The sequence below is a fragment of the Oryctolagus cuniculus genome, chromosome 8 (assembly GCF_051225735.1).
Source record: "Oryctolagus cuniculus isolate XC-2025 breed Fujian yellow rabbit chromosome 8, ASM5122573v1, whole genome shotgun sequence".
Classification (NCBI taxonomy): domain Eukaryota; kingdom Metazoa; phylum Chordata; class Mammalia; order Lagomorpha; family Leporidae; genus Oryctolagus; species Oryctolagus cuniculus.
In genome coordinates this window covers 54,699,558-54,727,160 of record NC_142874.1, presented here as the reverse complement: position 1 = coordinate 54,727,160, position 27,603 = coordinate 54,699,558, and the positions used below count along the sequence as shown (strand labels likewise).

At 48.5% G+C, this 27,603-nt stretch overlaps 1 protein-coding gene across 1 annotated transcript in view; it reads right to left on the bottom strand.

Annotated features, from left to right (window-relative positions):
* SETD7 (SET domain containing 7, histone lysine methyltransferase) overlaps positions 1–27,163 on the bottom strand; it is a 48,963-nt gene extending 21,800 nt beyond the window's left edge. The window contains exons 1-5 of the mRNA XM_017347335.4: positions 27,054–27,163; positions 26,325–26,456; positions 17,718–17,847; positions 5,391–5,592; positions 356–545 (exon numbers count right to left, since the gene is read on the bottom strand). Coding sequence (XP_017202824.2) covers positions 356–545; positions 5,391–5,592; positions 17,718–17,847; positions 26,325–26,364 — 562 coding nt within the window. The 5' untranslated portion in view covers positions 26,365–26,456; positions 27,054–27,163. The remainder of the gene's footprint in view (positions 1–355; positions 546–5,390; positions 5,593–17,717; positions 17,848–26,324; positions 26,457–27,053) is intronic.
* Positions 27,164–27,603: the final 440 nt, after the last annotated feature.

Below are 27,603 nucleotides of genomic sequence, written 5' to 3'. Positions count from 1 at the left end.
GGCCACTGGACTTGCTCAGACCCACGGGAAGGGGTAAAAGTGACATAGTGTCAGTTCCCAGGGGAGGCTTTAAAAGGCATCACAGGCGCCTGCGTTAGCTCCGACACTGCTGTGATCCACCCTGAGAAGCCCTGCCCCAGACTGCCACTGGCCCTTCAGAGCAGACACAAACCTGCCCAGGAGTTCCGAGTTCGGCCAAGGCTGTGTTTGCTGCAGGAAGCCTGTTGAGGAGCCTGCTCTGCAGCCAAAGCTGACTCCCCCCTCCGACAGCGCTAAAGCGAACTATCCCGAGAAGAAACGGAACGTCTGTCAAGTGCTGGCAGCCTGCTTTGGAATCAGAGCCCCGCGGACTTACTTCCAGGCATGAGCTCGAAGTGAGGTCTGCCTTCTTCAGTGGACACAAGCGTGGCCAGTTTTCCTTCTATCATCTCTCCGTCAATGAACTTCCCGTAGAGTGCGGTCCTCTCATCAGGGTACACGTAGGCTATCTTCTCGCCCGTCATTTCCCCATCTTCGTTTACTTCTCCCACAAGGCTGCCTCCATCCTGGTGGGAGAAGCCAAAAACCAGACAATATTACGTATAGTATTCATCTCCAGACACGAGCCCAGGAGCATTCTCTTCTGCACTCCCACTGTTAATGTGACCACTGTTACAGCTGTTGACAACCTTGAGCTTTTCACATGCAAAATCCGAAGTAACTTGGAGAAGTGAGAGCAAATGATGGTGGGTTGAGTCTTGCTACAGATCCAACCACATGAAACATATCTTCTCAACCAACGCCCCCAACCCCGGCCCCAACCTGACACACACTGCTAGAAAGTTCTAGACACAGGGGCATGTGCGCCTGATTTGGAGAATAAGAGACAGGCTGTGCTTTGTGATCCTGGATAAGCTCTCTAGTTGGTTTGTTTGGCAAGAAACAGTAACTGTTATTCTCAGTTCCCGTATTCATTTGCTCCCACTCTGCAACGTTATTTTGGATTTGCAATCTATTAAGGAAATCTTTTAGGTCAATTTGAACTGAAGAGTTTTTTGTGTACATGAGTAAAGATAGCATTGTCTGCATTTTCTAAGAGATGGCCAAAAGGACTTGTGGACACTGCTTCTCTGAATCTTTATAGAGTTCAAAGGAAAGGTAGTTTTGAAAAAAAAAAAAAAAGTGCAACTAAACTGGACTCCCTTCCACATCACTTCTTTCTTCCCACTCTTTACTGCTCCCTTTTGCCCCTTCCAGGAGAGGGGTCAGGTTTGCTTCAGAGTTTAACTCTTTTGTGTGTTTCATTCCCAAGGCTCTGAGTACGGTAGGGCAGAGGCCATCAGTTGCTTCTGCATCCTGGTCAGTGCCAGGGATACATTTGGCACTCCATTCATACTTTTTTTTTTTTTTTGACAGGCAGAGTGGACAGTGAGAGAGAGAGACAGAGAGAAAGGTCTTCCTTTTGCCGTTGGTTCACCCCCCCCCCCCAAATGGCTGCTGTAGCTGGTGCACCGCACTGATCCAAAGCCAGGAGCCAGGTACTTATCCTGGTCTCCCATGGGGTGCGGGGCCCAAGGACTTGGGCCATCCTCCACTGCACTCCCGGGCCCCAGCAGAGAGCTGGACTGGAAAAGGAGCAACTGAGACAGAATCCGGTGCCCCGACTGGGACTAGAACCCGGTGTGTGGGCGCCGCAAGGCAGAGGATTAGCCTGTTGAGCCACAGCGCCGGCCCATACTTTTTGAATTGAACTGGGATGCCAAAAAAAGGTATTGAATAATTTAATTTGGGATGCCAGCGATGTTTCCTCCCTCCAGCCCCACCCCTATTCAGAAGGTCCTTACAGCATAGCTTTGAAAATCTAAAACATCGTGGGTTTGGTCTAACAATAGTAATGCCACGATGTCCTCTCAAAAGCTCGATTGATTTCCCAAGCTCAAGGATCTAGGATCAGTTAGCTAGTCAAAGTCCTGTAGGATTACTTTGGAGGGGTCTCAAAGGCAGCTAATTGAGAGAGAGCAGGAATAAGTAACATCAAGTTCATGATTCCTATAGCTTCCCATAGTCTAATTGCTTTTTGAAGGAAAAAGATCATACATGTTGAAAAACGCATCACCACACTTCTATAGAAAGGAAGACGTTTGGAAGAATTTTTCACGGACTGAAAGGGCATCAGGGATATATTTATGGCTTTCTCCTCCCTGAGTTAATTGTGAGCAACCCCGCATAAATGAGGATGATGCTCCCTGCACGATCTGCCTTCAGGTTCTTAGTGTTGTTTATTGAGCTGAAGCGAGCTGGAAGTGTGTGCTTCTTTTACGCTGTAATTAATGTAAGTGAGCCATCAATTCAAACTAGTTACTTCAAGCAGAAGTCTGTCTTCCTAGGGCCTCATACTCTGCTCCTTCACACTTCGGCTTTTGGAGGAAGTGCCTTCTTTGCCCAGAAAAATAAAGCCGAAACCCTTTTTCTTTCCAAAAGGAGTTATGAATTTTTAATTAAAAACTTTATATCATAGCTTCTTTTTGAAAGAAGTAAGCTATCCTTAGAGTGAGCTTATAAATTCTGTAGGGAGAGTCATTTTTTCCCCTTCTTCGTTCCTGCTTTGGCTCCACATCACAAAAACATGCACATTAGGGCTGGTGCCGTGGCTCACTTGGTTAATCCTCCGCCTGCGGCGCTGGCATCCCATATGGGCGCCGTGTTCTAGTCCTGGTTGCTCCTCTTCCAGTCCAGCTCTCTGCTATGGCCCGGGAGTGCAGTGGAGGATGGCCCAAGTGCTTGGGCCTCTGCACCCACATAGGAGACCAGGAGAAGCACCTGGCTCCTGGCTTCGGATCGGCGCAGTGCCCGCCATAGCGGCCATTTGGGGAGTGAACCAATGGAAGGAAAACCTTTCTCTCTGTCTCTCTCTCTCACTGTCTACAACTCTACTGTCAAATAAATAAATAAATAAATAAATCTTTAAAAACAAAAAAATGCACATCTGCAGTGCCCAGTAGCACTGGGGAGGCAGGACAGTCTCTGCTCGTTGGGTTCCTCTGGACCCCTCATCCTGAGAAGGAGGATCTGACACCCATTGCTCTGCCTGCTGCCACGTGTCCATTTCATTTCATGCTCACACTCTCGCAGGTCCTGGGAACCAGCAGTGCCTGCAGGCTATCCTTACAGCCACTCCATTCCTGCCCTCCTGCCTGAGGCAGGTCCCCTGCCCCTGGGGGGAACCCGCAGCTATCTAGGGACTCTGTGTGATGCTGGCTCATCTGGCATGGGTCCACGGGATGGCAGCCCATTCTGGTTTTGGGTCCACGCCATATCTCTCAAGCTAACACTACCACAATAAAACTGGCAACTTGCTCTCTGACACTAGTGTCTAGTGTTTCTCAACCTATTCAGAATCCAGAGTGTAGGGAGTGTGGTCATCTTCCCAAACTGCCAACGGACACCAGCCATGAAGCAGGTGCTATCAACCAAAACAAGCTGGAAAGCTTGCAACCCCCCAGTGCTTCCTTCCGAAAGCAGACTCCTCTCTTGGTAGTTAATAAAAGAAGCATGAAGCCCAACAGGAGTGGACAGTTGGTGCAGCAGTTAAGTGCTGCTTGTGCACCTGGCTCCTCTGTACTTCTTTTTAAAAAATTTTTAAAAAGATTTATTTATTTGAAAGACAGAATTACAGAGAGAGGTACAGCCAGAGAGAGAAAGGTCTTCCATCCACTGGTTCACTCCCCAGTTGGCCGCAATGACCAAAGCTGAGCTGATCTGAATCCAGGAGCCAGGAGCTTCTTTCCAGTCTCCCACATAGGTGCAGGGGCCCAAGGACTTGGGCCATCTTCTACTGCTTTCCTAGGCCACAGCAGAGAGTTAGATTGGAAGTGAAGCAGCCAGGACTCAAACCGGCGCCCATAAGGGATGCTGGCACTGCAGGCCAGGGCTTTAACCTGCTGCGCCACTGTGCTGCCCCTACTCGGTACTTCTGATCTAATTTCCTGCCCATGTGCACCCTGGGAGGCAGCAGGTGATGACTCAAGTACTTGGGTCCCTGCCCCCCACACGGGAGACCCTCACTGAGTTGCCAGCTCCTGGTTTCAGCCTGGCCAAGCCAGTGAACCACAGATGGAAGATCTCTCTCCCTACTCCCCACCCCCAGCCCGCCTTTCAAATAAACTTCAAATAAATAAAGATTTTTTTTTTTTTAAAGAAGGCTAGTGGCTAAAATGGAGCTGCATGTTCAGCGAGGTGAACTTGCTCACCAATCTTATTGTATCTTGGATCTCATCCAAGGACTTCACTGGCCACCTGCAGTTTGCCTCTTTCCCTGCCATATCGGTTGCCCCCAGCACCTGGCAGCAAGGTGTTCACGGTGCAGTCTCGGGCTTCCACGAGAACCTGCAGCTTCCTGACCTCCTGTTTGCTAGTTCCTTCTGGGTAGGAACTCCAACGACTTTTGATCCATCCCAGATCCTACCAAGACCATATGGAAATGCTTCCCCAATTCTTAGAAAAAGTTTTACAGTGTTCTTTTCCTAGAGTATGATTTATTTAAGAAAAATTATGTGTGAGTAAATTTAGCTAGGGCTGCTATTCTTGTAAACCATATTACAAATAATTTGTTTTTTATGAACATTTTAAAATCATGAGCAGATAGGTTTCAGAATAAGCAAAAAAATATATTTTGACTTAACTTCTAGCTGAAATAAAATATTAAATAAAATATTTCCTCAGGTCTATTTTTCTGAAACATTTTCTGGAAATTCACTAGCAACAGATGGGATATTTGAAATGCAAACAAAAATGAGTGCATTAGTTCCCACCCATGAGTTTTACCGTATCTTTTCGCTCTAATAAACTCCATAAATATCATAAAGTGCTATCAAACACTCAGAGGCAAGTTCATTTTAATCACCACAATTTAAGCTCTATAAACCTTAAAATGTACTGAGCGGGATTGTAAAAACCAAGCAACAACACTGTAATGATGCCAAAAAGATTGTAAGTTGCAGGATTCAATTTTACATATAAGAAACAGAATAAAATTCATAGCAACAATGAAATATTCTAGCATCTCTTTCTGCAGGCTAGGGAATTAAAAGCAATGCATTTTTTTTTTTTTTACTTTATTCATGGTATAAAAAAACCAATTTGTCCCAATCATGACTAAATCATTCTAGAAACAATACTGAAAAAGAATCAAGAGTAGACCCAAGGACCAGGGATCCAAGTGGACAGTGGATGCCAGCAGCAGCGCTAGCCTCATCAGTTCCCGGCCTCAGCCCTCAGCTTTGGGGACTCTTAGCTTTCAAGCGTCCCCAGCTCTAACAGGGAGAATGCATCTTACTCTTTACTGTCAGGAATCAATGTATTGTCTCAAAGCGTGCCACTTTGTAGCAAAGCTGAACTGTCCCGAGGCTTACTGGGTAATAGATCCAGCATACTCCATGCCGAATGTTGTCCTTGTATTGCCCCTTGAAGATGAGCCTCCCGTCTGTGTCGTACTCCTGGGCTGGACCGTTCAGCTCTCCATCCACGTAGGTGCCCTGCAGAACGCCTCCGTCCTCGTATGTGTAAACTCCCTGGCCCTGCAGGGCGTCGTCCACGTAATACCCTTCCAGGGTGCTGTGAGAGAAGGGAGAACAAAAAGGCGAGTGGGACCGTGGACTCAACGCGCTGAAAAGGGAGGCTCGCACGCACAGCTGAGTGTCAATCCTGGCGTCTATTCGGCGAAGCCTCTCTGGTTCTCACAGATCGCTAGGAAGATGACTTTAGACATAAGGGTAAGATTAGGAAGAGAGAGGAGAGTTAACCTCTGATTCCTGATTCCTATGAACTCTCTCTCCGCTGGAGGAAACGGAAGCACTGGTGGAAACTGGGAACACACTTTCCCTAACCGTGCCCAAAGCTAGATGACAATCAAGACTGGGGATAGGGGTTGCCGCTGCCTGCAATGCTGGCATCCCATATGAGTGTGGGTTTGAGTCCTGGCAGCTCCACTTCTGATCCAGCTCCCTGCTACTGGCCTGGGAAAAGCAGCCAAAGATGGCTCAAGTGCGTGGGCCCCTGCAGCCATGAGAGACATGGATGAAGTTTCTGGTTCGTGGCTTCAAGCCTGACCCAACCCCGGCTGTTGTGACCATTTGAGGAATGAACCAGTGGATGGGAGCTCTCTCTCTCTGTGTCTCTCCCTCTCTCTCTGTAACTCTTTCAAATAAATAAATCTTAAAAAAAAAAAGAAAATGGATGATAGAAATTCTGGCATTTCCCTTTCTGCATTGGAACCACTCACACTTAATTTTCCTCAGGGTGTTCCCGAATTCACTGGCAGTTCTTAAGGATCTTTGAGATGCTTGCATATAGTGATCTCTAACAATACAAATGTGGTTTCAAAGATGTAAACTTGTTGCAAGTCAATAATGTCTTCTTTATTTCTGATACTTGTATGCAGTCAAAAGAATCTCCTTCCATCTCTTTGAAAGATATTTAGGTTTCAATTTCAGCTTATGTATGTGTGCATGTGTGTGTGTGTGTGTGTGTATACATGTACAGTCATGCATCACTTAATGCTAAGGGATACCTTCTGAGAAAACTGTTGTTAGGTGATTTTGTCATTGCGTGAAAATCATAGTGTGTGTTCCTACACAAACCTACATGGTCTAGCCTCCTGCACAGCAAGGCTGTGTTATATTCCTATGGGACTATGACAGGATATGTGGTCTGTTGTTGATGGGGCCATTAGGTGGCACATGCTTGTACATGCATGTGCCAGTGTGCACACATGCACACACACACACAAATGAGCATGGCCAGTAGGGGCTGGGAAGGGAGACTGCAGGCTCAACCTGCTCATCTCCCTGGCTGCTGGATGCTGTTGAGACCTGTGGTCCCACACTAGGAGGGGGGGCAGCTCACAGCAGGGGCTCATGGTATAATTTTACCAGAACCCTCTCCCCCTTTCCTCAGAAAACACACTTGCCAGTTGAGAAACACATTTTCAGTGTTAGCCTCTTAATGGCTGTTGTGCAAGAAAACTAACTTTAGCAAAAATTCCCTTTTAATACTAAAACTTGGAACAAGGGAGAGAACCAGCTCAAATTATTTTTAAAATTAAGGATGTGAGAAATGTAGAAACAAAGACAGCTTGATTATTTTAACATATGCAGATAGCATTCATTAATTCAACTAGTAAACATTTAGAGGGCGCCTTCTAAATGGTGAGCATTATGTGGTTAACACAACAAACACCACGGAACAGGAGAGACTGGCAGGTGCACACTGTCCACCGCCTGTGCAGGTGGGACAGGCATGCACTGTGTCATGCCACGTACTGGGCAGGTGGGACACAAAGAGGGCATGGGAACTGAGGTGGTTGTCCCTGACTCTGCCTGGTAGAGTCTTGTCTTATTTGAATGAATGGTTGAGAAATGATCTGTAATTATTAGATGAAAAGCACAGCCTCAATAACGATTGCCTCTGATTACATTGTAATTACACTACTTGTAGTCTCCCAAGGAGATAAATAGTTCTCTTTCAGCTTTGTTTTTCTTATCAATGACAAATAGGCTTACTGCATTCATGATGAGAATAAAGTGCACTTTAGCATGGTCCTTGCATAAATAATCAAAATTCTAAATCGGAGAGGCTGGGATTAATGAGATTGAACTGTTATTAGATTCCTACAATTTTTTCTTAAACGACAACCTTGGTGAAGGATAACTAATCAGCTGACATAATGATGCAATATACAGTGTGAAAAATGAAATCATTCGTCTTCATTCTCAGCACTGCCACAGAAAATGCAGGATGCTCAGCTAAGCCTGAATTTCAGACAAACAACAAATAATTTTTAGTAGGGTTTGTCTCAAAGATTCAATGGCACCTAATTATACTAATGTTTTAAAAAGAATTTTTAAAAATTTATTTGGAAGTCAGACTTATGGGGGTGGGGAGAGACAGAGAGATAGACAGAGAGATATCTTCCATCTGTGGGTTCACTCTCCAAGTGGCTGCAAGGGCCAGGGCTGAGCCAGGCCATGGCTGGCAGCCTGGGACGTCATTCGGATCTCCCACATGAGTGGCAGGGGCCCAAAAACTTGGACCATCTTCTGTTGCTTTTCCCAGACCATTAGCAGGAAGCTGGATGGAGCAGCCGGGACATGAACTGGTGCCCATATGGGGTGCCGGTGTCACAAGTGGTGGCTTTACTTGCTACACCACAACGCTGGCCCCTAATTTTTTTGTTGCTGTTATCTGAAATGTCAATTTAATTGAGTGCCCTCGATTTTTATTTGCTAGTTTTGGCAACTTATGGACCTTGGATTCTCAACAGCATTCAAAATGTCCCCGTGTGTGTTAGGGAAGAACTACCCCCTATGGACTAGTCTGCCAGTATTTCTCAGGTTTATGATCCCATCTATAAGGCATAGGTCTTACAAATGAAGTTTAGCAGAATCTCCGGGACTTACACGTATTTCCTCCAGCCATGCTATCCTGGCTTGTCCTACCTTACCAGCGGAACCCACCTGCGTCATGACACTATTTCTTCCTACGTGCAGAAGCTGCTATTTCCCTCCCCTCTACTGACTTAAGGCACAGAAATGCAGATTCCTAGGGCACTTCTCACTGCATTATTCTTTCAGCATCTGCCTGAGGACACTGCTTAGTTTTCTAGGCAACATTTAATGATGACTTGGATGGAATGTGATGGCAAGAGGGGCATGTTATACACTTGAACTAGGTTCTCCAGGGAAATAGCAATGTAAGTCTTTGCAATCCTCCCGTCTCTGAGGCCATAAAACAAAAGCTTCTTCAGAGTGGCATTCAAGATGCTACCTTTATTTTTTATATTTTCTTCCAGAAGAGGCTGGCAAAGCACAGCCTCCTGCCTAGTTTTGTAAATAAAGTTTTATTGGGACATGGCTGTGTGCACTGCTTGCATTCATGCGACTACAGAGAGGTGACTGGTTGCAGCAGATACCATATGTGCCCTGCAAAGCCTAATTTCCACTCTCTGACCCTGGACACAAAGAGTGTGCCGAGTCCTGCTTCGGAATCCTCTGCTCATGTGTGTGTCCTCGGTGACTTCTCTCTACTTGAGCCTCCACACTGTGTTCTTCCTTGCTCACCATCTTAAAACACATTCAAATCCCTGAGGGCACATTCAGGCAAAAAGTGAAGGGTCACGTTCCCTCCCCTGCTTCCCCCTCCCATCTTCCCCTGGCTTCCTCCCTCTCTCTCTCTTCTTTCCAAACAAAAACAACCTTCAGATTTCTGCCATCTTTTATTCCAGAAAACAAGCAACTATGAGCACATGGCACTAGTGACTGGCTGTTAAAATGCCCACATCTGGCCACACTGGGAAAGCAGGTACACAGCAGGTGTTTTCCGATCTGTCTTGTTAAAGGTGGATCCAGGGTTGTGTTTTGGAGCAAGTCTGTTCCTCAGCCTCCTAAGCAGGGGTCTGCTCATCCTTCCAAGGCAGACCTGCTTCCCCACAAAGTCCACCCTGACCCCATCCAGCCCACATCACACACAGGAGCCAGTCATGCTACGACAGAACACGACATGTCTTTATGGACGTGACATTTCTGGGTCTTGTTTCTCTACCAGAGTGCAAGTCCTTCCTAGGAACAAATCAGAAGTAGACATCCACGCATTCCTTCCCCAACATATAAACACAGCAGATATGCAGCTGGTGCTTCTGCTGGGAGCCGAGAACAGTTACTCAAGGGCAGATAGTATTCCTTATATGAATCAGACAGGAACAGTCTGCGAGTTAGGAAAGTATGAAAAGACTTCCTTAGCTGGTTAAGAAACCACAAAACAGTCTTTCACTTGTTGGATTTTTCTGGCACCAGCATCTGAATTAAACAACTAGAAAACAGGGAGGAAATTAAAATATCAATTTTAATTAAATTTCTTCCTCTGCACAAGTACAGATCATTTTTCACCATTTTATCAAAGCTCTTGGCTTAGTGTTAAATTTCCAGTCATAAAAACAAATTAGGAAAGCTAACTCACAAAGAAATGGAGAAGTTTTACAATTGTTTATCTGCACTGGCACATGTGCATTTTATTCAAATAGTACTGTATTTTCATTTAAAAATTCCTTTTAGTATCAGTTCTTAGGGATGGAGCAGTCTTCCCCATGGTGCTGCCCTTAGGATAAGACAGCAGAGACCCTGCCTTCTGTCTCCCACTCTTCCTCTCCCCCTCTCTCCTCTCTGCATGTGAGCAAGCAAGGAGGAGCTGCCCAGAAACTGCACCTGCTGGTGCCTTGCTCCTGGACTTCCAACCTCCAAACCATTGGTCTGGCCACCCAGACCATGGGGTTTGCTATGGCAGGGTTCACACTGACTAAGACACTCACCTCTCCATTGTTCCCAACAAATAAGCATAGTCGCAATGATAATGGAAACAGACTACCATCATCCTTGCTTCTTCCCCCGGAGCACCTACTAGATGCCCTACAAACAAGAAAACAGAAAAGGGGAGGCCAACTAGCTGGCCTGACCCTGCTGAGCTGCGTGCTAAGGAAAACCTTCCGTCTACAGGTCAAACTCCTGCCAAGTTGCTGAGACCCCTACAAGATACTGAGTTCCACCTAGGGCTCCTTTGAACTTTTCACAGTTACAGCTAAGGAAGGACCTCAGGTAAAGTTAAAGCATGGCCCAGAAGGAAGGCAGCGAGGACCACAGCTCTCCTTGCCTCTGGACAGCAGAGGCAGGAGATGGAGTGAAAAGAGGACTGGAATCGACATCAGGCTGATTCTCGGCTCCACGCCTTACTCTCTAGGTGGCTTTGGGCAAGTTTCTCAGTCACTCTGTGCCTTAGTTTCTTCATAAATAAAACGGGATTATGAAACCTATGAGGGTTCTCAGAAAAGTACACAGAAAATGGAATTAGAAAGGGCTGGCGTTGTGGGATAGCTGGTAAAGAGGCCACCTGTAATGTCGTTATCCCACATGGGTGCCAGTTCGTGTACCAGCTGTTCCACTTCTGATACAGTTTCCTGCTAATGTGCCTGGGAAAGCAGCAGAAGATGGCCCAAGTGCTTGGTCCCTGCTACTCACATGGGAGACCTGGATGAAGCTCCTGGCTCCTGGCTTTGGCCTGGCTCAACCCTGGTTTTTGCGGCCACTTGGGGAGTAAACCAATAGATGGAATCTCTCTCTCTCTCTCTTTGTCCCTCCATCCTCACTGACTTTCAAATAAATAAATTTTTTAAAGGAACTGGGTGGGGGCAATGCTGTGACATAGCAGGTAAAGCCGCCATCTGCAGTGCCGCCATCCTATATGAGTGCTGGTTCGAGTCCTGGCTGTTCCATTTCTGATCCAGTTCTCTGCTAATGTGCCTGGGAAAGCAGCAGAAGATGGGCCAAATGCTTGGGCCCCTGCATCATGTGGGAGACTTGGAAGAAGCTACCAGCTCAGTTTCAGCATGGCTCAGCCCCAGCTATTGTGGCCATTTGGGGACTGAACCATTGGATGGAAGATTCATTCTCCCCCCACCCACCCTATAATTCTGTCAAATAAATAAATAAATCTTTAAAAAAAAGAGTTAGAAGATAAGCTCATTTTGGTGCAAAAGAATGTTGAAATCCATGCATAGCTTGTTCATAGGATACATTTTCTGCAAACTTTTTGAAGACTCTTTGTGTGTATCACTTCAAATTTTTGGTACCAGAATAAATTTATCTTTTAATCCCATTTTCATGGACTTTTTGAAGTACTCTTGTACTTCATAGATTGTTTTGAAGGCAATGTGTCCAGCATTGCACAAATACTAGATATTTAAAGTTTTCCACTACCATTCTTCTTGCATGTCACAGAATCCTTTGCCTCAATTAAGACTGCAAAAAAAAGCTGGATTACTGTCAGGAATATGGAAGGGCCCTTTGCCTTGTGTGGGCGGTTGGAATACATGACGTCACAAGTCCATTCCGATGCTCGTGTCTCCACAACGTGAGCAAGCTCTTTCTAAATCCGGGCACAAGAAGTCTTGTGTGGACTTGTCAACAGCTCAGCCACGGGTGCCCTTGCTTGGGTGACTTGGCCAGTGATGATCCACAGGGAACCCCCCCCCCCCAAAGTGGGCACATCAGTGTGGCAGAGCAACCTCAGAAACAGATTTGGGCACAAGAGAATGAAGTCACATAGCAGAAACTGCCTTGAACCTAATCAGCATGTCAATGAGAGCATCAACAATACACGCAAGTATGATTTTTGAAAGTGACTAAATGAGCTCATTTTGATCTCAGGCTAAGAGCTGCCCGGCTCTCTGATACTCCACAGTCCCCACACTTGAAGAAAGTCAAACTGCACTGGGAAATACCTCTTTCTTGTTACCATTCTAGGATCTTGAGAAGTTCTGCCTTTGGGGTCCATAAATCCTAGTTGAAATGAAAACTAAGGAAACATACATTAAAATTAATATCCTGACGGGGGGTTGCTAGGAAAATTAGAGCTGTGTACACCAAATCATTTGGAATGCTAAATATTTTCATAATACTCCACAGTACCCCAGCCAACTCACTCGTGCCAGACCCACTCAGATCCCACTAACAAAGGATTCCTTTTGCCTTGCTCCAAAAACACCTTTATCTCAGGATCTCAGAGATGCTAAGAAGCCCCAGTTAGTTCATCTTAGGGGAGTTTCCTTTAAAAGGGGGGCGGATGGTGGTGCTGTGGCACGGTGGGTTAAGCCACCATTGCGTGGGGCGTCCCCTGCGTCCCATATCGGAAAGCCTGGGTCTAAGTGCTGCCTCCACTTCACGCTAATGTGCACTCTTGGAGGCAGCAGTACGTGGGTCCCTGCCACCCACCGAGAGACCTGATCCTGGCTCCTGGTTTCAGCCTGACCCAGCCCTAGCTGTTGCAGGTATCTGAGGAGTGAACTCATGGGTGGAAGATATCTGTCTCTTTTTCTCTCTCAAATAAAAATAAACATCAAAAATTTAAATGTTGTTTTAAAAAGTGGAGGAGCGGACAGGCATTTGGTTTGGCAGTTACGATACCCGTTTCCCATCTCAGAGTGCCTGGGTTCCATCCCTGGCTCCGGCTCCTGATGCCAGCTTCCTCCTAAAGCAGCAGTGTTGGCTCAAGTAGCTGGATCTCTGCTAACCACACAGGACACCTGGATTGAGTTCCTGGCTTCCAGCTTCTGCCCCTACTGGTGGGGCCATCTGGGGGGAGTGAACCAGCAAATAGGAGCTCTCTCTGTCTCTCTGCATCTCAAATCAGTCAATAAATTTTCAAAAAAGAGGGGGAGGAAAACAAGATCTACTTGAAAAGCTAATTTTAAAGAACAGGTTAGTTTTCCCATTATTTGTAGGATGAACGGTTTCATGCAGTAAGAGATGAGTGTTCTGACTCAGGCTTCTGCCCTATAAGCCGGTTGTAATCAGTTGCCTGATCTGCTTTCGACTCTGCCATATAATAAAGGAAAGACTAGATCCTGATGACTGTTTCACAACGAGCAATACTCTAAGGCTGAGACAGGTAAGCAGTGCATATTTTGGCTACTGAAGCTGGTTTAGAAATAGATAGCTATTTCAGTTTTTATCTTGAATATATTTAATTGAGATATTCATATTGGCTGCCAACAATGCTGACTTCTGTAGCATAGGGTGCGAGTTGCAAAAAAAATAACTTTCTCTTTTTACATTTTTGTATTTAAAAAAAAAGACTTATTTATTTATTTGAAATGCAGAGTTACAGAGAGGCAGAGGCAGAGAGACAGAGGCAGAGAGAGAGAGAGAGAGGTCTTCCATCCGATGGTTCACTCCCCAGATGGCCGCAATGGCCAGAGCTGTGCCGATCCGAAGCCAGGAGCTGGAGCTTCTTCTGGGTCTCCCATGCAGCTGCAGGGGCCCAAGGACTTGGGCCATCTTCCACTGCTTTCCCAGGCCATACCAGAGAGATGGATTGGAAGTGGAGCAGCCAAGACTCGAACTGGGGCCCATATGGGATGCCGGCACTGCAGATGGTGGCTTTACCCACTATGTCACATTGCCAGCCTCTGTACTTTTTAAAATTTTCTATTCTACCAAGCATTTGCTATATTTGCAATAATATAAAATACTCTGCTTCTATCTAGGAACTTGATTAAAAATTTTAATTTGGCTATTACTCCCAGTAATCTGAATATTTAAAATTCTTATTCAGGTGTATCATAGTTTATGTTAAGGGAAAGACTGACTCTAGAATTTTCTTGACATCAATTTACATTTGTTGGAGCCTTCCTCATAAATCTGCTCTGGTATTAGATTAGAATGTACTGGGCCAAATCTTCTGTTACTACACTTTGTGCTTTTCTTCTCTCTTTCTAAACAGGAGTTCCTACAGCAAAGCCTCTCAGGGGACATACACCAGCACTACAGCTTAAAACAGCTTTTTCTTCACAAAGAAATGTGTTTATTTCCTCACCTTTGTCTTTCAACCTTGATTTCAGCCAAAGGCTTGAAGTAAGGACGTTAGATTTCGCTTAATTTTACCCAACGCATCGGACTCCAGAAATCAGGAGAGCTCACAGAGAGGAAAAACGAATAGACAAATGCAAATGTCCCAAGGACTGGCTCCATTAGGAATATCCACTCCTCCAGTCCCACCCCCAGGAAGACCTGGTAAACCTCACAGCCTTCGTGCTGTCACGGGACCAAATCCCAGATGTCTTCCCTTCACCACATGTAGGAGCAGACGATCAGTCTCAGACTTAAGAGAGATGATGGAGATCTTCTGAGATCCTGTCACCATGGTGCTTCATCGCAGGCAATAAAGGAAGGGCACGGAACTTCTTCCCTCCGTGCCTCTAAAGATGGACCAGGAGAGGCCCCCGAGGTGCTCACTAACGCTATCCTACTTCCGTTCTACTATCTGAGCTACGTCTCTACAAGTGGGTTGAGTAGATTGGTGTCTCAAAAAGAAAAAAGTCAAGGAATCTGTTTCCAGGCCATAGACAGTTATTGAGCGACTGCTTCCACCTGACCCAGTGCCCTTGCACAATACTCTGGAGGAAGTGGAGGAAGCTGCCTGGGGCCAGAAGTGACCCACTTGACAGGAGAAGGGCGGGGCTCAGAATTCCCCAGGCCCCACTTGGCTACCCACTGGGCTGTGCAATCAGCCCCTGGGGGCGAACATGGATCTCATTCCCGGCACCCTGGTTCAGAAACTCAGTCTAGCGTATCATCAGGTCTGTGAGGCAAGCAGGTAGCCACTACCACACAAATCTGCAACAATGTCTCCCCAAGAGCCCCTCCATTATTGGCCATCTTCATCCGACTATCAGATTTAAATCGTGAGTATGTGTGTGTGAGAGGGACAGTGTGTTGGGTAAATTCTTCCCTGTACTGTCCAGCAAAGACTTTTTACTTTAGTGTCAAGTTAAAGGAAAGTGCTCTGAGGCATACACAAGGTCACAGCCACAGATCCTGCCATCAAGAAGGCCTCTCTCCTTGGGTACAGAGGGAACTAAAATATTTGTGTGAGTATATACTATTGAATGAATGAAAGAATCATTGCCAGAAGGGGTAAAAGAAACACAACACTTCCAAGAAAAAGAGCTATAAACAAACTGACATGGAAACGGGGCAGGAAAAAGTTTCCGTCTGAGCAAGCTAAAGGGATCATGGGAGAAGAAAGTGCTGCCATCAGCATCTTGAAAGGAGCCTCTTCGGGTATTCACAGCAGGGCAAAAGAAAGGAAGAAAAATGCTGACAAGCTAAAACCCATAGTTTGTTAACAAAGCTCTGATTAAAAAAGGGAAGGGGCAGGTGTTTGGTGCAGCAGTTAAGATGCTGCTTGGGATGCTCACAGCCCATATCAGAGTGCCTGGGTTCAAGACTCACCTCCGCTTCCAATCCAGCTTCCTGCTAATGTGCACCCCGGGAGGCCGCTCAAGTACTTGGGTCCCTGCCACCCCCATGGGGGACCTGGATGGAGTTCTGGGATCCTGGCTTCTGCCTGGCCAGCCCTGGCTGTTGTGGGCATTTGGGGAGTGAACCAGCAGACTGAAGCAATTTGTTTCTGTCTTTATCTCTCTGCTTTTCAAATAAAAATGAAAAATATTTTTAAAAAGATGAGATGAAAAGTCGGGGGTCAATGGGATAGAGAAGGTTGGAACCAGTCATTAAAATGCAATTTTACAAAGCTTCTATAATGGGCTTTTATTTTTGCCCTTCTTTCTTTATATCAATTGAAAACCTGAGGAACAATACCATTCCTCTTCTTCTAATTTTTTTTTTTTAAGTTTTATTTATTTGAAAGAGTTACAGAGAGAGAGAAGAAGAGGCAGAGAGAGAGAGAGACCTTTCCATCTTTTGGTTCACTCTTCAATTGGCCACAATAGCCTGGGCTGGGCCGGGCTGCAGCCAGGAGCCCAGAACTCCATCCGGATCTCTATGTGGGTGCGGGGGCCCAAGTACTTGGGCTATCTTCCATTGCTTTCCAAGGCACATCAGCAGGAAGGCGAATCAGCAGTGGAGCAGCTGGAACTCGAACCAGCACCCCTATGGGATGCTGGTGTTGCAGGTGGCAGCTTAACCCGCTGCACCAGCTAGCATCTTTAAAAACAGTGCACACGCCAGTGCTAAGGGCAACCTTCAGTGTCAGCGTAGATGTTTCCTTTCCCACAGAAATTCTCAGGTTTGGGAAGCTTTGGCCACTTGTCAATGGTAGGAGTAGTAAGTGGGGCAGTGTCAAACAGGATCCTGTAACCTCTCTGGCTCAGTCTGTTCCTGGATTACCCAACCAACTGGCCTGAGCACAGCGGGCCCTTCCAGGCCTCTGAGCCCCTCCAAAGGCTCGAGGAATTCACATGGACACTCTATGCTTCTGAAGCTCCCAGGCTTTAAAGGTCATTGCCAAACAGCTGGACCAGCGCAAGGCCATCGCCTCCAGTCATTGCCCCCTGCCCCCAACACAAGAGGGCAAAGGGCCTCTGCCACACATGGTGTCCCCATACAGCGGGTGAAGGCACAGTGAAAGCAAATCTGCTGTGACAAAAGATCTGAACAAGAGGTGAGCCACGGGAAACGCCTGTCCCGGCATCAGCTGGGAGTGCCACACACCAAACCCGATTACCCTGTCGACAAACACAAAGGCCTGAGTTTGCTGCTGTGCCCTCCAACGTCTACCTATCTGTGTTCTGCCACTGGGACTGCACTGAGTGGGCTTTGAGGAGCTTGGCTAAGTCTTTTCTTCAGCAATCACCTAAGGAGAGGGAACACGCTGGGGTGTGGGCGGAGACACCTTCCTTCAGGCCGCCAAGAGACTAGATCGTGACCGGGGTGGGGGGTGGGGGTGGGGCGCACGGCCTGGGTGCAGCGCAGTATGCAGTATGCTTGGCATGGGCCCGTCATGGTTAAAACTGTGCCAGCTGCCTGCTGACAAAACGACCCCTGTTGTGTGACTGCATCGAGACACCTCACTTGAATGAGCGGTCAGTCCCTCCAAGTACGGGGCAGCCATGCAATCAGCTGATGTGGGATGGGGGTCCCTGGATCTGGCATGGCAGAAGACCCCTTTGATAAACACACCCCTCCAGACCAGAGAGAAGCCTCAGGCTGCGTCCCCACAGCCGCCACTGCAGCACCGACACGTTGGGGTGACTTTCACCTTTCCTATGCGTCGTGTGAACACTTTTACTTGAATTCTTACATCCGAGCAAGCATCATCCCTAACAGTGAAACAATTTTGGTACCCCTCCCACCCCCAAGCAAGGCAAAGCAATGCAAAACAGAGAGTGCTACCTGCCATCAAAGAAGAAGAACTTCCCTCGGCCGTTCTTTTCTCCGTGGACAAAGTTCCCCTCAAATCTGTCTGTGGAGGAGTAGGTGACGGTGCAGAACCCGTGCGGTAATCCATCATCATCCAGGTGCCCTGGCAGAAAGAGAACCACAAGGCAAACCTTAACATCACCAGCCTCCCCTGCCGGTGGCAGCCCCGCCCCCACAGTCCTAGGCACCCTCGGGTCCCTTCCCTGGTGTGAGGGTGCAGTGCCCACCTAAAGGTTTCTCAGTTCACCTGCGTCTGCAACATGGGCTTGATTGTTTCGGGCACTTTATGAATGGACAGGTCCGCATCAGAGGGACCAACAACTTGAACTTTATTTATTTAATTAATTAATTAATTTTTTGACAGGCAGAGTGGACAGTGAGAGAGAGAGAGAGAGAGAGGTCTTCCTTTTGCCGTTGGTTCACCCTCCAATGGCCGCCGCAGCCGGTGCGCTGAGGCCTGTGCATCGCACTGATCCGAAGGCAGGAGCCAGGTGCTTCTCCTGGTCTCCCATGGGGTGCAGGGCCCTAGCACTTGGGCCATCCTCCACTGCACTCCTGGGCCACAGCAGAGCTGGCCTGGAAGAGGGGCAACCGGGACAGAATCCGGCGCCCCGACCGGGACTAGAACCCGGTGTGCCAGCGCCGCTAGGTGGAGGATTAGCCTATTGGGCTGCGGCGCCGGCCCAACTTGAACTTTAAGTGTGCATTTGACATGGAACTGGGCATTGTGATTGGTAATAACATCCACAGGGCATGTTACAATTTTCCAAGCACTTTCCTATCCAATACTTTGCATATTTGAAATTCACGTTGCCTATCTCTTGTGCTCAACTGAAATGTGGTTGAGATCATGCTGTGATGGTCTACTACCAGATACACTGACTTTGAAATAAATGATCCAATTCTGGAACCCTAGGCAAACTGATTTTATGTATCGTTCTATGGCATGAAGTGGAGAACTGTTCACCAGCCTGGAAATGCTAGGGTGACATGTGACGCTCCACCAATGAGGGCCAGAGCTCAAAAATGGACCTAATATTTATACACCTCCTCTTGCAAGCACATACACTTAAGTTAGGCCTTGAACTTATGGCTTTGCCTTACAAAATTGATCAGCCTTGAATGCCTAGTAACTACACTCTCACCATACACCGCCTCCCACCGAGTAGCAGCAGCCACTACACTGGTCTTTAAACCTCTGGTTCTTTCAGATCATAGGCCACTATTTTCTAATATTCCTAATATAAACAGTCACTGCTTAGATTCTTTATTGCTATCTGCGTATTTCACAAAACCCAGGAGTCACCTCACTGGTGTTGGCCAATTATTCTGGAGAGTTAGTTTTGCAGAGGTGGGTAAAAGGCGGTTGGTTGCTCTACTGACATTTTGCTGAATTAACAACCTGGGTCATGGACGAAAAAGGTATGCAAACATTAAATACTGTGTACAATGCAGGGACATTAAACACTTTAATGTGGCTTCCAGATGGTTCACAGACATAAAAGAAAACAAACCAAATGAATGCAACAGTTTCCTAAAATGATTTTTTTTGTAGTATGATAAAAGAATATTATACCCTGGAAAGATGATAAGTAAACACTCTTATAAAGAATAACACACTGGGGCTGGTGCTGTGGCATAGCGGGTAAAGCTGCAGCCTGCAGTGCCAGCATTTCATATGGGCACGGCTGCTCCAATTCTGACCTAGCTCTCCTATGGCCTGGGAAAGCAGTGGAAGATGACCCAAGTCCTTGGGCCCCTGCACCCGCATGGGAGACCTGGAAGAAGCTCTTGGCTCCTGGCTTTGGATCAGCTCAGCTCTGGTCATTGCTGCCACTGGAAGAGTGAACCAGTGGATGGAAGACGACATTTCTCTCTCTTTCTCTCTGCCTCTGCCTCTCTGTAACTCTGCCTTTCAAGTAAATAAATCAATCTTTTAAAAAAAGAATCAATTTTTTAAAAGTTACTGTTTAATCAACTTTGTGATTCTTTAGATCAAGAGAAATTATTATGATAAACACAAACATGGACATAAATGTACAAGGAAAAGTTCTAAAATTCTAATATACCTTCATTGCCACCTTCTAGCCATGCTGTCCTATTTCTGAATAAAACACTGCAAGCACACTCAAAGCAACGGGACTTAGACACTGGAGAAAACCGACAGTGTCGCCTAATGCACTAAAAGCACTTAGAGGACAGTGCTGATCCCAACCGAGATGACAACAAAAATATCAACTGCACTACAAGAAGGATATTTGTTTCAATAGCTCTGCCAACAGGATAATGAAGGGAACCTTAAGCTCTTGTGGGACAGGGAGAAATGGAGGAGAGGGGGAAGGAGAGAGAGTGGGAGAGGGAGAGGAAGGGAGAGGGATGTGGTCAATCAAAGGAACCAGAAATTAGACTGTGATCACTCAAGACTTCCACCTTGAATACTGACTAGCCCAAAGCAGTTTTCCCAGCTGTAGAACTTTATATTTAAAACAGTGGTCACAAGCCAAACAGTACATACAAAGGGACTAGACAAAACCAAAGAGAGAGGCCAGCGCCGCGGCTCACTAGGCTAATCCTTCGCCTGTGGTGCCGGCACACCAGGTTCTGTCCCAGTTGCTCCTCTTCCAGGCCAGCTCTCTGCTGTGGCCCAGGAGCGCAGTGGAGGATGGCCCAAGTGATTGGGCCCTGCACCCGCATGGGAGACCAGGAGAAGCACCTGGCTCCTGGCTGCGGATCAGCGTGGTGTGCCGGCCGCAGCACATCACTGGAGCGGCCATTGGGGGGGGTGAACCAATGGAAAAGGGAAGCCCTTTCTCTCTGTCTCTCTCTCTTACTGCCCTCTCTGCCTGTCAAAAACAAAAACAAAAACAAAAACAAAAAAACAACAACAAAACAAAAAACAAAAAACAACAACAACAACAAAAACAGAGAGAGAGATACCGGGTTACTGTACCCTCACCTCTCCTTCCAACATCAGTGCTACAAGTGAATCTGATAAAACTCTTTTTCAACTGCCGTAGGGACAATAAGATCATGTAATATTTTGTCACATCAGGAATAGTTGATTTAATTTTTAAAATCATTTACTTATTTATTCATATTTGAGATGGGGCAGAGGGGAAGAGAGATCTTTTCTAATGATTCACTTCCCAAATGCCTACAATACTTGTACATGTTTATGGGATGAAGTGTAACATTTCAAAACATGTACACAGTATGAACTGATCAAATCAGGTACTTAATATTTTTATCTCATTAATTTTTTTTTTATATTTGGAGTTATGAGCTCATCTCTCCTCTGTATAGTCAGTGTCATGGGGAGGAATACTGGGAGACGGAGAAGGAACTCTTGTGCACCTGTCAGGCATTTTGGCAGTGGCTTATATGCTTGCCTGTTCTCAAATTCAGACCTCACAACAGTCTCACAAATTTCCACCTTATAGATGAGGATGCCGAGACTACCTGCCTTGTCCAAGAGACACAGTAACCACTCCTGAGCGTGCTGATGAAAACTGCAAACCCCTCCCCCAAATCCTTCAATTCCCATTCTCTCCAGACAAGGGCAAAGTAGCTGAACACCCTTTTTTCCTTGCTGATGTCCTGATGGAAGAAAGTACCTCTTAAAAAGCTGGGACTCCCCAGGCCTCTGGTAGCAAAGCAGATGGCTTTAGGACTAAGATCATTGTGACAGGACTAGCAGGATTTCCACAGCATATCCTGGTTGCAAATTCCTGTCCCTCCCAAGTGTTCCCTGACTCAAAGACAAACACTGGTCCTCCCAGCGCTGGTTGAGATCAATTCAGAAAATGCGCCAAGTCAGCCAACAGCCTTCCGGGCCAGTTCCTGCTAAACAGAGGGCCAGCACCAGGCCCAAACAACAGGGAAAATTAACTTGAATGACTGCCCTGTGTTTATAATGCTGTCCCAGCTACTGTACAGTGTATCTTAAATGTTTATAGAAGTTAAAGACAGGGAGGAGAAAAGTAACAGTTCCTAACGCTACTTTATTTTTTTTTTTTTTGCTTTGTTCTATAGAACAGATAGAAAGTTAAAATTTTCCCTGTCACTTACTTCTAAGCAAGCATTTTTCCTTCCCCGGACAAAAGCCAGGCCTGTATTCTGTGCAGGGAATGGATTCTCAGTAAAAGAAACTCCCTCCACATCAGACACAGCTGCTGATCGCCTCGGGCTTACGCACAGATCTGAGCATGCACGCCGTGCACACTTCTGCGTGTGTGTGTGTGTGTGTGTGTGTGTGTTCCGCAGAATAGGAGACTGTCTCACACACTGTTGGTTTTGTGGACTAGAACACTGCTTTGAAAAAAAAAAAAGAATCACAAAAGGCAAGCTTATTCTGTAACGCAAAGGACATGCACTTGTGCTCATGCATTTTCAAGGGCTGTTAAAGATATAACTGTACAATGTTAAAAATATAATTCTGTAAGCTTAGGAGAATTCTTTTGAAAATGCTCCACCATTCATGGTGAGGGGCATAGCTTTAACACGTAGTCCACATGGACAAGCTCGGTATACTTGGCATGCATTTTCCACAGGTACAGAGCATGAGCAGGCTTGTTAGAACATGATTTTTGGAGCGCTTGGTAAGAAAATATTCTTAATATTTTGCCGATGCTGGGGCAGTGCAATGCCGAGCTACTTGTTTACACTCCAGCTCCTTGTTCAGCGATTCTGATAGTTCCCTCAGCATCTCTGACAGGTTTCTAGGCCTTTCTGTTTTTCCAGACACTCACAACTGCACACCTAGACTCTTGCAAGAGCCCCCGAGGGGACACCCTCACCTGCTACTTCAGCCTCTCCACCTGCCCTGCTCACCCCTCCTGGCCATCTGCCTGGAGCAGAGAGCTCCAATGCTGTCACTCCCAGCTCTCGAGAGCCCCACCACTTCCGGCAGCTTCTGTGGCTTCCTGCACAGCCCCTGCTCTCAGCCCACCCCCCGGCCTCCTTTCCTTGCCTTACCCTGCACTTTTCTCCTCCCAGTTCCCACTCCACAGCAGAACTGGATGCTTTTGCTTTGGGCATTAGCTACATAACTCCCTGCCTCTGTGTCTTCACTAAGGTTCCCTCTCCACTCAACCCTATGCCTCCTCTCCTGAGAGCCTTCCCTTACCTCCTTCCCTAAGCTGGAAGTCACTATCCCTTCCTCTCTCTCAACCATGTCAATGCATCTATAGAGACATGACACAATTCTTTAAAATGATATTAGGGACGACACTGCATTCCTCTATCTTTCTATGGGGTGACAAAGAAATAAACACAGTGACAAATATTTGTTTCCAAAGGCCCCAAAGAAAACAGTGGAAAACTAAACATCATTCTCTGCGGAGCCAAGGAGCCTCGAAGTGTTTTTTAAGCAGCTGGTCAGGTGGAGTTCTCAGGCTCTTTGGGGCCCAGGGCTTGCTGCCTTCCCAGGGGAGCCAGGGAGCACAGCAGAAGCAGGTACACAGAGTTTTCCCTTGGGACACACCCTCCATCGCCCACCTGCCCCAGGGGAGTCATCCACACCAAGTCTAGAACTTCTCCCTAGCTACAACCTGCCCAGCAGAGAGCCAAAATATATGGGCTATGGAAGACATTTGTTAACACTATTTATTTGAGAGGCAGAGCAACAGAGAAAGAGAGAGACTGAGGAAGAGGGGCGGGGTGGGGAGGGGAGAGGGAGAGCCCCCTCATCCACTGGTTCACTCCCCAAATGCCTGCATTAGCCAGGCTGGGCTTCAGTTGAAGCCAGGAGACAGGCACACAATCCAGGTCTCCCGCATGGGTGGCAGGAGCCCAACTGCTTGAGTCACCACTTCTGTCTCCAGGATCTGCATTAGCAAGGAAACTGGAACCGAGAGCCAAAGCTGAGCCGTGTATCTAGGCACTCACTCCAATGCAGGAAGGCTCAACTCCCGCACTAGGCTGAACACTTGCCTCACAAGACATCGAAATTCAAGTCCTGAAGAGATCAACTTTCTCCTCCCACCTAAGTTTTTCATGAGGAAGAGAAAGTTTTCCTATTGCAAAGACTGTAAGTTCAGTTATCTTTCTCCAAAAATATGCTTCCTGAAAGACACTCAACTGGATCAGAAACAACCCTCCAAAACGTTTAACCAATAAAGAATGGTACCGAGATAATACTTAACTGTTGATTCTAATATGAAGTACCTTTTAGATACTTCACTGACTCATCAAAATTTAAAAAACAGAGGAGTATGGAGACAGCGTGGTATGGCAGAGGCGCACCCTGGGAGTCCACACCTGTGACGCCCCTCACTGAGAGTCCTTGGTTTTGTGCTTCCATGTATCTCAGTTCCCTCCTCTGTAAAACTGGGCTAATATTAGTTCCCATTTCATAAGACTGAATGGATAATGTCTGCAAAACACTTAGCACAGAGCCTGTACTTAATGAGAACTAAACAATTATAGCAATGGTAATAATAGCTGTGACAATGAAACTACTGTTTATGGAGAGAGATGGGTTAGTTGGCACTTCAATACCGAGAAGATGTCCAGGCTGGCTTCTCTTTGGGAAGATGGGAAGTGGTTTATGCCAGTCCCTCAGGCCTGTGTGGGACAGAAGCGAAGACCATCACAAACGGGCCAACCCTGGCTGGAGGAAAGCTGACGGGTGCAGCTCCTGCCATGCCCCAGGCACCGTGCAAGTCTGAGCCTGAGATGTGGTTAACAGCTATTTTTAAAAAAATTCTGTGTCACTCTTCTGACTTGTTGGTACAACTGAGTGACCATGTGTCTGGGATTCCCCAGGACATTCCTTAGGGTTGAGGCCAGTGGTCCTCACATAATTCTTAATGACACCCTGTCTCCTCTCCAAGAGTCTTCTGATTTAGGACAATAACATATATGATCACTCTGCATAACAGAACCTCTCCTGCTTGGATAAAGAAACCTTCCTCTTTCTAACCCAGGGGACAGTCACAAAAATAAGACAAAACAAAAAAATGAAAAACAAAACAAAAAAACATTGACCAGTTTCCAAAGCTCTTGTTCCCACCAGAAAGGAGTCCGAGGACCGTGGCTAACTTTTTGCTTCTCAGTGGCCTTAAAGGGAAAGGTGACTTAACCTGGGCAGTGACCTGGGGTTTGTGTTACGCTTTTACACAGAAAAGTAACCTTGGAGGAGCACTCCTCTTTAGTAATATGGAGGCACAAGAAGTCCACAACTGAAAGTGGGTGACTGTCTCTGGGTCCCAGGCAGCCCAAGGCTGTCTTTCTTCATTAGAGAGGAAAACAGCTCTGGGAGTTTCACAACATTGTGATTTATTTTTTTTTTTTCCTGAAGATAAACAGGCACACCTTTTGTTAAGTTTGAATGTTTACATCCAAATGCATACCTAACTCAGAAATCCCGCTCCACTTAAATCTCATCCTGAAACTTCGGGAGCTCTGCCAGCGCAGTTAATGAAAACATAAAAATTGATTCCTCCCCGAATAGCAATAACTATGTATCCTTATGCATTTGTACAGCATTGCCACTTTATTTTTCGTTATCTTTTGTGAGAACTTTTTAACACTAATTAGAAAATAAAAGTCAACCAGCAGCTAAACATTATTTACTTAGACGCACGGTTTAACATATTCTGGCGCAATACCACACGGCATCCGAACACATCACGACACGCTGTCTGGGGTAGAACCGAATAAAAGAGACAGGAGAGAATTTCCCCCCCGGTATTCCCTGTTACAAAATTATAACCTCTCGCTGCACAAACAGCGAGATTGTATAACGTCCCCTTCATCGTTTTTTGGAACTAGCAAGAAAGAGGAGGGGAAACTCAGCAAACCAGGGGCCAGAGAAGTGCGGGGTGGGGGGGATGGGGGCGAACAGGAGGGGCGCAGGGCGCAACGCCGCGGCGGTGATGTCACCCACGGCCAGCAGCATGGAATTCGCAAAGTTCAGTGTCACCCAGCAATGTGGGTCCGGCTCTCGGCGCGGCGCGGCGGGAGGGGGAGGGGCGGCGGGGCGGCGGCGCGGCGGGCTCCAGCCTCCCGGACGGCGCGCGTTCGAGCCCCGGGTCGGGAGTGTCGTCCCGGGCCCTGCCATGATTTCACCCTCTTGGAGGAGCGGCCCAGGCTGCCACGTGCCTGGCCCGGCCGCGTGCGCCGCGCGGGGACACGGACCCAGCCGCGGGCCGCGGTGGTCTCGGGACGCAGCTAGCGTGCGGAAGGAAAGGGCCGCCTGCCAAGGCGGGGGCTGGAGGATCACTCCGCGGAGCCTGTCCGCCTCAGGGAGCAGCCCTTCTGAGCACCCCCACCCTCCATGCCCGAATCGGGGTGACCAGTGCCGGTCAGGGTTCGCAACTCCGAGGGCGGATGCGGGCTGTGGCTGGACATTCCAGGCGCCCCCGGCCCGGCAGAGCCCCGGATCCCGGCCTGCGCCCCGCCGCGCGGCGCTCGTTCCCGGCGGCGTGGCTGAGGCAGTCGGGCCCCCGCCCGAGCCGGGCAGCCGGCCACTCGCGTAAGGGACAGCGGCGGCCTTGGGGCCCCGGGCGCAGCCCGCCCGCTCCGGCCTCGCTCCCGGGCCCCGGCCGCCGCCTCCCCGGTCCCAGAGAATCACTGTACCTTCTACTGCCTCCTCCACCATCTCGTCGTCGCTGTCCATGGCGGCTGGGGACTCTTCCCAGCCCGGGGCCGCGCGGCAGCCTCCCGTCCCTCCGGGTGCTCCGGCGGCTGAGCGAGCGCTGGGGCTGAGCCCTGCGAGTTTGGAGGAGGAGGAGGAAGAGGAGGAGCAGTCGGGGCTGGCTCGCACTGCCTCCCCCTACAGCCCTTTCATTCCTTGGCCTTCAGCTGCTGCCGCAGCCGCCGTCCCCCTCCCTTCGCCCCCGAGCCTCCGGGGTGCCGCCGCCGCCGTGCAACTTTCTCCTGCGGTTCCCCCTTTGTTGTCGAGCAGCTGATCCGCTGACATCACCCCGCACCGGTGCGCTCCCTCCCTCGCTGATTGACAGCTCCCTGTCCCTTCCCAGAAGTGAGGCTCCGGAAAACCAGAAGCGCTCGCCCTGGGGAGGTCGTCTTCCCTCCGCGCCCCGGGCCAGCTGCCCGGGGTCCGCGCTGGTCCTGGGCTTACGCGCGCCCTGGCACGCTCCGAGCACGCCACGCGGTCCCGGCCGCCTCGGACTGCTGCTGGCGGACGCTCGGGACCACCGGGGTACTCGCCTTCTGGGGGCCTCCTGATCTCCGGCGACGACCGGGACAACTAGGAAGGGCGCCGTGTGATGCCCTCTGGCCCCCCTCGGGACGGCCTCCCAAGCTCAAGGGAAGCCCCGACCGCCTCTCCCCTCGCCCCCGTCTCACCCGGTGCGCCCCCGGAGCTGCACCGGCGCTGCACGCACGCGAGCGCAGGTGTCCCTGCGGCCTCCGTCCCACATACGCGAACTAGGTTCGCAGACTCGGCGGGTACACCAGACCCTCAGGCGGCCTGCGGGAGCCACCCCAGCGCCCCTGTCTCCACCCTCCGTCGGATCGCCAAGTCCTCGAGCGAGCCCGAAATTCATCTCGTCTAAATGGCTGCGGACTCTCCGTTGCGCTCGGCAGGGCGGGTCCCGGAACAGGGACCCTCCGTGCCGCGCGCCTCGCGTCCCGCGCGCGCGTGCTGTGCCCTGTGTGTCCCGGTTTCTCCGAGGGCCATCCGCTCCGCACAGTCAGGCGTCCTCCAGCAGAGGAAACCGCCGGGCACGCGGTTGCGGGCCCAGCCTCTTCTTGCCGTGATGGCGCTGCGGCGCACAGGTGGCGGCGGTGGGGAGCGGGCGAAACGGTCGCAGCTGCACGCGGTCGGCCGCGGGATGGCCGGGGACAGCCCTTCGCGTCTGCACCGGGGAGAGGGGCGCAGTAGGGAGCGAAGAAA